Source organism: Xenopus tropicalis, chromosome 5, assembly GCF_000004195.4.
Source record: "Xenopus tropicalis strain Nigerian chromosome 5, UCB_Xtro_10.0, whole genome shotgun sequence".
NCBI classification, from domain to species: domain Eukaryota; kingdom Metazoa; phylum Chordata; class Amphibia; order Anura; family Pipidae; genus Xenopus; species Xenopus tropicalis.
Genome location: NC_030681.2, coordinates 30,595,295 through 30,607,180, shown reverse-complemented (window position 1 = coordinate 30,607,180; position 11,886 = coordinate 30,595,295). Strand labels below are relative to the sequence as shown.

The following is an 11,886-nucleotide window of genomic DNA, read 5'->3' as shown; positions in this document are numbered from 1 at the left end:
CGGAAGTATATTAGAATGGCACCCTGGGAAATGTAGTTTCCAGTAGTTATTCCATTCAGTGGAAGGAAATATACAAAGAATTGTTATAATGTAACTCGGTCCGAGCTGTGTGAAATTGTGTCTGTCAGTGCCCTCTACAGGCAGGTCCTATGGGTAGCCATGGCAACCGCGTCCTATAGCAGGCACTGACTGACACATATCGGGGACCTAAGAGAAGGTTTCAGTCAGAGTTCTGAAGTTTGCGTAAGGTGTGTATATGTGCTATAATGTTAGCGTTCAAGAACGATTTTAACGTAGGGTGGAGAGGGCGTTTGCACAGGTTCCCCATCATCACATGACTGTCTTGGGAGTAAAAGTAGATACTGCATAGTAGAAAGTGTAAACTCCATTTAGATTGTAAGCTCTGAGGGGGAGGGTACTTCACCCTCTTGTCTCTGACACTTAAGTCTGGGGAATCAATAGTGCAGCTGCTGCACATATTATTTATTTTTGTTATGACCCTCTGTTTGTTCTATTCATTTATTGTACTGTACAGTGCTGCATACATAAGTAGTGCTATATTAAAAAATACATACAGTACTCCAGGATTGTCTAGCCTGCAGCCTTCCAACTGTTATTCAATATAAATTTTTTCGGCAGGCATGGATTTGCAGCAAATTTTCGCATTTCGCCATTGGCGTAAAAATTTCCGCGGAAAAATTTGTTGTGTGTCAAATTGGGAACAAACGTGTCAGAAAAGGACGCAGTCGCGTAAAAAAAAGCCGCAGGCAACAAAAAAAGATGCGAGCGACAAAAAAAATTCTGCGACAAATGCGTTTTGCAAATTTATCGTTATTTCACGAATTTTCTTGCAGTTTCGCGAATTTTATTGTGAAGCAAAACAGGACAGATTCACTCACCACTACTAACTATGTCTGTAGGGGCCAAATCTGCAATTTAAAGGGTAGTTCCTCTTCAAATGAACTTTTAGTAAGATGTAGACAGTAATATTTGCAATTAGTCTTCATTTTTTTGTGTGTGTGATTTTTGATCTCCATTTTGGAATTTCAGCAGTTATCTGGTTGTGAATTTACCCTAGCAACCAGGCAATGGTGTGAATAAGTAATAGGAAAGGACCTGAATAAAAAGGTAATAGCAATACAATACAATTGTATCCTCATAGAGCAATAGTTTTTTGGCTACAGAGGTCAGTGACACCCATTTAAAAGGAAGAATAAGGCAACCATATTTTGAAATGTAAAACTTTCCAGATTGTTTGCAAAAAATTTCCTGAAAGTCAAAACAGTGTTGATAAAATGAAACTGATGAGGACCCTTCTGGATAATTATGGCACTTAGATTTAAGGGACATCTCTTAAGTCCAGAAGGAGGTCAGAACCACAGAAACCAAAATTAGGTACAGGTATGGGACCCGTTATCCAGTATGCTCGGGACCAAGGGAATTCTGGTTAAGGGGTCTTTCCGTAATTTGGATCTTCATACCTTAAGGGGCACATTTACTAATCCACGAACGTCCGAAAAGCGTCCGAATGCGGTTTTTTCGTAATGATCAGTATTTGCGACTTTTTCGCGAATTGTCGCGAATTTTTCGAGCGCTCAATACGAAAAAATCGCGACAATTCGCGAAAGTCGTAATGGCTATGCAAAAGTCGCGACAATTCACAAAAGTCATAATGGCTATGCAAAAGTCGCAACAATTCACGAAAGTCATAATGGCTATGCAAAAGACGCGACAATTCGCGCAAGTCGTAACGGCTACGAAAAAGTCGCGAAGGTGACGAAAAAATCTCAAAAAATACGAAAAAGTCGCAAAATGTTTGTTTCCAATCTGATTTTTTCCCATTCGGGATTCGGATTTGCGGATTAGTAAATCAGCCCCTAAGTCTACTAAAAAATCAATATAACATTAATGAAACCCAATAGGATTGTTTTGCATCCAATAAGGATTATTTATATCTTAGTTGGGATCAAATACAAGGTACTGTTTAATTTCTACAGAGAAAAAGGGAATCATTTTTAAAAATTAAAATTATTTGCTTATAATGGAGTCTATGTGAGACAGCCATTCCGTAATTCAGAATTTTCTGGATAATAGGTTTCCGGATAAGGGATCCCATACCTGTAGAAGGAAAATTGAACAAAACCCATTAGGAAAGACTTTATTACAGGTATAGAATCTATGCAAAATTGTTTGGACCTTGGGTTTTCAGGAAAAGGGATCTTTGTAATTTGTATCTTCATACCTTAAGTATGCTAAAAATCATTTACCCAGTAGGATAGTTGCTTAAAATGGGATTTATGGGTGATGGACTTCCTCATATTCAGAGCTTTCTAGATAATAGGCTTCCTGATAACGGATCCCATTTCTGTAATCATAAAGATTATGTCCACCCCAAAAACTGTTGTACTTTATAATGAGAAAACCACAATGCTTAGCAGCTTTGTAAATATAATTTCCCCACACTGGAAAAATTAATGTGTTGCTTCAGAAACATTAATGTTAGTGATGGGCTAATTTGTCCCATTTCACTTTGCCAAAAAAATTAGCTAAACTGCCAAAAATTGGGAAATGCATTAAAGTCAATAGGCATTTTTTGTAGAAAATTTTTCCACTCTGTGGTGACTTTTCAGTGCACAAGACATTGGAGTCTAAGGGCTCTGGCACACGGGGAGATTAGTCGCCCGCGACAAATCTCCCTGTTCGCGGGCGACTAATCTCCGGTGGGATGGCATACGCGATTTCAGTGAAATCACGTCGCCGCGTATGCCATCCCACCGACGATTTACATTTTCGCCGGTGGGATGGTATTTCAGGGAGATTAGTCGCCCGCGAACAGGGAGATTTGTCACGGGCGACTAATCTCCCCATGTGCCAGAGCCCTAAGGGCATTTTAGACTCCCATAGTAAGAAATAAACTTATCTACAGTATCCAGTTATCTCTGGAACCTGTGTCATTTAGCCTTATTTGAATTGCTATAACTATAGTAGCGTTTCTGAAGCAGATTCTGCAACCAATAGCAATTATGAACATTTTTAATTGATATATATTGGAAAGTTACATAGAATTATATTGTCTTTCATTATTATTTTTTTGTTGTTGGAAATCCCCCTTTAAAATAAACTAAAGCAATAAACTAAAGCTTTTAATGTCTGGATTTAATGGACTATCAGTTTTTTCTGCTACCATCAAATTCTACGTTTATTATTAGTTGTTGTTGTCATCATCTATGTACTTGAGTGTTGCAGTGCAAGAAAGGTTTTAATCACTTATGTGCACTTGCTATATATGAACTCTTTGTATGGTATACATTATGATTTATAGGCAACATAGCCTGAAACATGAACAACTGTGACCTTGAAAAGCTATCTGTTCCTGGAGTGAAGTTGGAGCCTACTTTCAGAGCAGACATCACCAAATATACAACAACAGTACCCAGCCACATTACACAAATCAGAGTGGATGCGCTTACAAGTGATACGGGAGCGTCTTACTCACTGGTGGTGAGTGCAAATACCCACGTAAAATATAATGCTAAATGTGCCACCAAAAATAATAGTTTTATTATACATAAAAGTACTTTTATCTCACCATGACATTTTGGGCTGTTATTCTGATGGAAATGTAAGGGATATAAGCAAATACACAAGAACCATGTGTATCATGTAAATTATATTCTTATAAATGATGCTTATTGTGGTCATCAGTTATAATTGGTGCTTTGTAATACACAAGTGTATAACTTGTGTTATAGTAAATAAAGTACTCACTGTTGAAAAAAATATGAGAATATTAGAAGTCACCTCATAGTTCCATGACCTGTACAAAAGCTTTGGCCTTATGATTTAATATGGTCATGCAACTTCTTGGTTACTTATAATATCCTTATACTGTATTTTACAAAGGGAGGTGCTTTTTACTGTATATTAAATATATAATATATACTGAACATTCCTTTCAGAAAATCTCAGGTACTAAGCAGATAACAGAACCCATACCTGTGTACGTTTAAATTACATTTTTCTGTTATTTGGCATGCTGGATTTTTCTGGTAGGTTTCCTTAAGGCCTTACATACATGGAAAATTTTGCCTTTGCTGGTCTATGGGATATTTACACAAGTAAGCACTGCCTGTGTCATGCTTTGGTACAGCAGGTTCAGCAGTGCGTAAAGTGTTGCAATTGTAACTTTTAAATTATGCTGCATATTGTTTTAGGCTCTAATATTTGTCTTCCACATTTCTAGGGAAGTGGGGGTTCAAAGTTGATAACACTAAAAGATGGTGTCAACACAGTGACAATTGAGGTGACAGCTGAAGATGGCACAGTGAAAAAGTATTTTCTAGAGGTTACTAAAATTTCTGCAGACCAAGCTTCACTTCATGGAATCAAGCTTCCACAAGATCTACAGCTTGTTCCACCATTTGCTTCCGATGTGTATGAGTATACCTGTACGTTTGGCCATTGAGGTTTTGGCAAAGAAACTTCTAAAAAGTGTTATATATTCTTATATGTTTCATAGTATTTGTTCTTAAGTGGGTTTTTATAGGTAAAGTTATTCTTTCCAAAGTACCATGTTGCAGCTCAGTGGCAGAAGGCATAACTAAACTGCCTAGTTTATGTGACTGTTCTTTTGTTTTAGTCATTAGGCTTAGGACACATGGAACGTTTGTAGGCTAAGCGAAGTAGATCCGCTCCCTTATGTACCTCAGTAAAATTGCACTACGCTTACGCTCGGCTACATGAAGCCAAGTGGAGATCAGCCCAAAATGCCAAAGCAGGCATTTTCAGGCCAATCCCTGCGTTGGGACTGTTTCGCTTTCTACAGGCTGAGATTAGCCCCTGTGTAGCATTAGCCTTAAGCTTACCATTCTGTTGGGAAATCAGAGATTTTATATATGCCATTGGATAAATGACCTGTGTGGCAAAGCTCTAGGCTAACATGTAGGATATTATAACCAATCCACTGTCTTCAGCTGCCTGAATGTGTGCACTGAGGAATGCATACCTTAGCAAGCATTTTTGCTCTGAAATCTGCTCTGTGTGAAAAACAACCCATGTGCCATTAGAATAAGGGCCAACCAGTGAAATGCTCATATTTCCCAATTTTAATTTTTTGAGCCATAAACCTAATTGTTGAATGGAAGTAGCAATAAGAGATGCCTTCCAAAACTGAAACAAGAAATGGACAACCACCAAGGCAAGATTAAATTATCTAATCAGGCCAAATCAGAGTAAATTTCATTAACAAAAATATTTAAACAACAGTTCTGCATTATGAAATTTCTCTAGAGGGAAAAGAGAATTGACTCTTAAAGGAGAGGGAAAGGTTCAATCACTGGGGGTGCCAAATGTTAGGCACCCTCCATGATTGTAATCACTGACCTGAAACTCCAGGCCGGTGCTCCAATGATCCTTTTTTTCCCATTTTCTTTGAAATCCCGGGGCCAACGCATGCACAGAATAGTGAAAAAGCTTAAACTTCAGGTTTTTTTTTTTGTTAAAGTTCAGGTATCAGGTAAGTGATTACAGTAATTGATAAGGTAAGTGATTACAGTAAGTGTGCCTTTTCTTCTCCTTTAAAGGAGAAGGAAAGGCTAAGTCACTTGGGGGTGCCAAAATGTTAGGCACCCCCAAGTGACTTAGATCGCTTACCTTTTACCCCGGGCTGGTGCCCCTGTACGAAGAGAACAGCACCAGCCCGGGGTAGCAGCGAGCGCTTCCTACTTCCTATTCGCTTGCGCGCGCATGTGCAGTAGAGTGAAAAGCCGAACTTAAACAAGAAAGTCGGCTTTTTACTCTACTGCGCATGCGCTGGCCCACGGATTTCGCCGGCAGAAGAAAAAGGAAGAAGGAAGCACTTCCTACAAGTACCCTGGGCTGGTGCTTTTTTCTCCTAACAGGGGCACCAGCCCAGGGTACAAGGTAAGCAATCTAAGTCACTTGGGGGTGCCTAACATTTTGGCACCCCCAAGTGACTTAGCCTTTCCTTCTCCTTTAAACACAGCACATTCATACACAAGAGAAATGTATGTATTCCCTTACTCTTAAGTAAAAAGATAAGAGTACCTCTTGTCTTTGCAACACTGCCTGTCCATGTGAAATGGTGGATAGGACAACTGATATTGACAGGGATGAGTGAGATAGGGAGCTGTAGAAGAATGTGACTACCTTACATGTGCCTGACACAATGGCATCTCTGGCCTCTGCACACAATGACACAATGGCATCTCTGGCCTCTGCACTACAAATATGCTTTCCACTGTTTGATAGGTTTTATTTCTATTTAAATGGTCCGTGTGATTATTTCATGCAATGTGCCACATCATGGCCCCTGGTAGAATTCATTTTAAGACTAATGGTCTATGGGATAATTACACCTACTAGGCACATTTGCTTTATAGAGCTTCCTAATAGGGTTTATTTCACATGTAATGGTGTGTGGTTGTTGCAAGTTACTGCATCTCTTAATGCTCCCTAATGTGTTACTATTGCTCAAGAGAGAGGATTATATGGTGGTTTATCTTAAACATCAGTTCTGAAGCTTTTATTCACCACTGCTTCACAGAGTCTCACACCCAGCACGCCTTGCCTATTTAAATAGCAACACTAAAATAACAATTTGGCTTACAGGTGTTTGTAGACATCATTTTTAAAATCTCATTAAAATTACACAGGAAAAATTGTTGAGTCTAAAACAAATTTAATGCAATACCTGCTCTAAGAAATAATATCTAAATGTCTTTTAAACCATTATTTTAGTATGATATATAAAATTATTGATTTAGAATCAGCTCTATGAAGTTTAAAGAAGCAAGGGGTTCACTTAGGGCAAAGTCAAATATGGCGTACCATCTCTCCGCCTGTGGATTAGCTCTCATCCGCAGAGCTGTGTAGCCACACTGACAGGCACGGGGTGCAGCTACACAGAACTATTTTTTTCTGTCTAGAAAACACAAGCAGAAAGAAGCAGACCACATGCCAGGTCTGACTTTGCACTTATGCTTGACCAAATTAAAAGTGAACTTCAAAAGTGAGTGGATCCTACCTATCTAAGATAATTCTGATCTAGAAAACTGATATAGATAATGTAGTGTAGTGCAAGGGTAGGAGTGGCTGGAGGAAGGGGAAAATTCTACATTTCCTAGTAAGTGTGCTTCTGTGCTTAAAGTGCCACCATAACCTGGAATTTGGTATGGAAGGTGCCTTTCACAACCCCATTGATTTTTACCACACCCTTTTGACAGGTAAGGGCTCTGGCACACGGGGAGATTAGTCGCCCGCGACAAAACTCCCTGTTCGCGGGTGACTAATCTCCCTGAGTTGCCTTCACCTGCCTCGCGAGTCTTTTTCGGCGATTTCCCGAAATCGCGCCGCCGCGTGTACCATCCCACCGGCGACTTACATTGTCGCCGGTGGGATGGCAGGTGAAGGCAACTCGGGGAGATTAGTCGACCGCGAACAGGGAGATTTGTCGCGGGCAACTAATCTCCCTGTGTGCCAGAGCCCTAAGGTTCTTTCTGGGTTCTTGTAATGGAATTAGAAAAACAATAGAAAACTTTTGGGAAGTGATAAGGAACTTGTAGCCAAAAGGATAAGGGCAACACATGGGAAGCTTTGTCGCTCATGTTAAGAGAACTTAAGGGAGATTAGTCGCCCGTGGTTAATCTCACCTACCGCAGGTGACTAATCTCCTGGAAATACCTTTCCACCATCAATAAGGTGAATTGCTTGGTTTTCCAAAGTTGCGCGAAGTTGCCTTATTCAGGTTTTACATTTTTTCATTAGACATAACCATAGGGAATTTTTTTTTTTTAAATAAAGGTTTGCTGGAACTTTATTAATATATTTTCAATGTTATTTGCCTTTTGCAAGGAAACTGTAACACTGTAAAGGAGGCACATTTTCCACAATTTTAACATTATGATATTTGGCTAAAGTTTACTATTAATGTATCATTTTTATTACATAACTGACTGGAGATATATTTTTGTTATTTTCCAGTTTGGTGCATCCCCATGAGTGACATTATAAGTCTGAAATCCAGCAAGTTTATACAGCTAAATATATATGTGCTGAATGTCAGAATTTCATTTGCATAACTCCAGTGACTCCAATTGATATGCTGCTAGAGTTCCAGAGTAAAAGATTTGTGACATTTATTGTAAAAAATTCTGGGAAATCAAATAAAATTATAGTACATATTGGAAAAATATGTACAATGCATGCCTCAATGATTTAAGCCTTAAATTACCCATTTTGAACTACTGTAAATATGTGTCTTTTTATGTCTTTTTGCAATATTATACACCTAGGCACAGTTCCAGATTCCCAGAGTTGCATATGTATAAACCCATATGCCCAGGACAGTGAAATGAAAGTCACAATAAATGGCAGCAATGATTTTAAACCTGTCACTTTGGCCGTTGGAGACACATTGATAGAAGTGCAAGTTACGTCTGCTAATGGCACAAAATCCCAGGTACTTTTTGAATGTTTTTTCATGTCTCCAATAAAGTCTAGAAGGTGCCACAAAAATACTGGGGAGAGCGTCTCATAGTTTTTGCTGTTGGTGTAAAATCGTCATGAAAGTATCATTGAATGAAATCAGATTAAATGGGGATTTGAAGGGATTGCAGTGTGCAAATTGCTTCCATGGGGGGAGAGTTTAAGCCATGAGGGTTTTAGAGTTATGGTGACCATACATTATAAAATTTGCTCATTTGGCAAGATCACCAAATGAGTAGATCTTTCCCCCATATGCCCACCTAAGGTGGGAGATATCAAGCTAATTACAACTACAGAGATTGAAGCGGTCAGAGCAAGGACTGCATCAACAAACTCATGTGGTCCCCTATCAGATTAAAAATCAAACCCAACCAATCGATACCTGGCTGATTTTCGGCCAAATATTGGTCAGGTAGGGCTGTCAGGGGTGTCCATACACAGGCAGATAAGCTGCCAAATCATCCAAAGGACTCCAATCGGAAGCTTAAATGGGTTGTTCACCTTTGTACAACATTCACAAATCTGACAAATCTAGTGCCGCGATAAAATTATTAACCTGATTTAATAGAATATAATCGTGGAATATTTTGCTTGTGCCCCATATGACTGGAATATATGTTCAAACAAAGAACTCAGAAAGGCTCAGTCAGTGTCATTTATTTTCCACTGAATGTTGAGTTATTTAATAACATTAAGATTTATTCACATGCTTGCTGTCAGTGCTTTCCTCTATGGAGAATTTATCCAGTTAAAATATAGATTTTGGTTTCCATTAGCTAAACTGCTGTATTTAGTTCAAGTCATAAGTGTTTATTTGGATTGAGGTTTGGAGATTGTGATGGCCAGCGAAGAACATTGATTTTGTGTTCACTGAAATATTTCATTGTAGATTTGCATGCAGATTGGGATCACTGCCATGCTGGAATGTCTGTTTTCCACCCACCCTCAGGCTCTTGGAAGAGGGTACAAAAATTTTTGCCAAAATGTCTTTGCCTACTGTTGATTTAGTTGCTCACTTAGTTTTGGAAATGTCACCACAATCCAGAAAGGCCAAGCTCTTCCATAACAAAATTAATAAATCAAATTGGGCTTGTAGCATTTTTTGGTTTGGGGGTGAGGAAGTGGCCATTTTGGTTCTGTAGCCATTGTGCAGTACAAGCTGCCTGACAAAATCACAGCTAAAAAAATTACATATTGGGGAATGGCCGTGCACATCTGTTCACTCAACACTAGAAAATAAAACTTGCCCATGGCACATGATTGATACTCAAAGACCAACATCATATTGGAATGAAACTGAGATTTTTATATATTTATTTGTGCAATGGGCACCAGTCATACTTTTGCTTTTTGCTTTTGATTGCATGAACAGTTGCTTCCAATAATTTTTGCAAAAATTATTTATTTAGAATGTAAAATTATATAATGTTTTACAGTTTTACAGTCCATCCTTTTAAGGTCTTCTGTGTAAATATCTTTTTAATGTAATTTACAGTTTTTGTGACAATAACCACAAACTAATAGTGGGAACTCAAAACAAGCAAATGAGACTGCTGAACCATGTGGGAATAAACAGCTATAATGAGGAATGTAAATATTCAGAGCATACATAATTCCTGTTCTAAGGTTCATACAAGATTATGAACTTAAACATAGGTTTTGAGTAAGTGCATATTCATGCACTAAACATAGCAGCTGTTATTTATGTTCTGACAGTTTACATGGCGTAATAACCCTTGTTTCTTCCACACATTCGAATGCAAGATCATTTGTTATTTCTGTGGCTGGTTTTAGGATAGGGAGGAAAGGGCATTTGCATTAAAGAGGCTCATTGGAGAGGGAAAGCTACTAAGGACATATTACATTGTTTACAGTATATAGTTACATGATATATATCAGGCACAGGGGACCAAGCCTGCTTTACCAGGACCTCTGTAACCCCAGCCCTAGTTGTTGTAGAGTTCTGAATGTTTTTGCGTGCTTTCCTGTTTTCATCATCCCATTCTTCTGTCTACAAACATCTTTGTTTAAGTGTAGATTCCTGTATGTATATATGGCTTGTATAATTGGCATATGTACATGTTGGTTATTGCTGCTATTATTACTAGCTTCCTATGGCAAGCTGACACAAAACATATTAAATGCCCAAAGGCCTTGTGCTGACAAGCTTGTTGGTTCCATTAATCTCTTCTTGAGTACTGAAAGCATCAAAAAGTAATACATGCCTTCTTTTAAATCACCGGATTAGCCAGATAATACTGTCCCCTCTGGATCTTTAATTTCTAGCTTTCATTTACAGTTTCTAAGGGGAATTTTATACATCTGACTGCCTGCAACTACAGTCTTAATTGTGACCTTCAGCTAAATTGTAAAATACCAGCTGGTTTCTCATGTCACTACCACCACATAAGGTTTCTCATCACTTTGGGTGGTCACATATGCTACAGTAAAAAGAGAAATGCTTTTGTGCTGCATGATAATATGTCAAATATTCCCAGTAAACAGGCTGTGGCCACCAAGCTTATACTGTGTAATGGCAAATTGTGATATACTAACAAGCATTAACTGTCTGTTTATTCCCATAGGTCCATATTGTGGCACAGAAAGTGGCTCACATTTTTCAATTAAAAAGTTTTAAAAGCTAAGGGGGTTATTTATCAAAATTCATATTTGTTTAAATTCATATTTTCTTCTAGTTTGAATAACATCAACATTTTAAAAAATGCAAATGCAAACTTATTAAAAAAATGTGATTACAAAAACCATAAAAAACTAGAATTCATAATTTTAAGCTATCAAAAACTCCAATTGTGTATATAGTTGAAAATTGTCTAGGCCAGCTCCCATTGACTTCTACATCATCTCACAATATCAAAAATAAGTGTTTTTTATTTGTTATTCAAATTCATGATTATTAGTGCAGAAAAGGGAATAGCAAAAACAAAACTACAAATGTTGATAAGTAACCCCCTTGATGTTGTGTCGTTGCCAAAAGACCATAGAACCATAATTTACATAAAACAAAATTAAAAAATCCATGTATTGTAAAAGCATGAACTATTTAAAACAAGATGTATTTTAAAACACAGTTTAGCGATAGAGGAAATGTAAAATCTGCTTCTATATGTATATTTAAGTTTATATATAAGTTTAGTTTATTTACATAGCATCAAAGCTTTGCGGCCTCCTAATTTGGGTGGGTGAGTTAGTAAATCTCTGCATTTTAATGGCATTTAAATAATGTTATCTATGGTTTTTGTTTAATCACTGCCTTCTTTTACTAATAAATAGGAAAATATGCACCAGTTCAGTAATGCAACCAGTTTGGCACTGGCATTTATTATTCTAAATGCACTAAACCTATCTACAGGTTACTGAGCT

The 11,886-nt window shown here is 37.9% G+C and overlaps 1 protein-coding gene across 1 annotated transcript in view; it reads left to right on the top strand.

The window, feature by feature from the left end:
• The first annotated feature begins 1 nt into the window (after position 1).
• LOC100488029 overlaps positions 2–11,886 on the top strand; it is a 69,209-nt gene continuing 57,324 nt past the window's right edge. The window contains exons 1-4 of the mRNA XM_002931745.5: positions 2–248; positions 3,323–3,501; positions 4,244–4,448; positions 8,313–8,479. Of these exons, the coding sequence (XP_002931791.3) occupies positions 3,340–3,501; positions 4,244–4,448; positions 8,313–8,479 (534 nt within the window). The 5' untranslated portion in view covers positions 2–248; positions 3,323–3,339. The remainder of the gene's footprint in view (positions 249–3,322; positions 3,502–4,243; positions 4,449–8,312; positions 8,480–11,886) is intronic.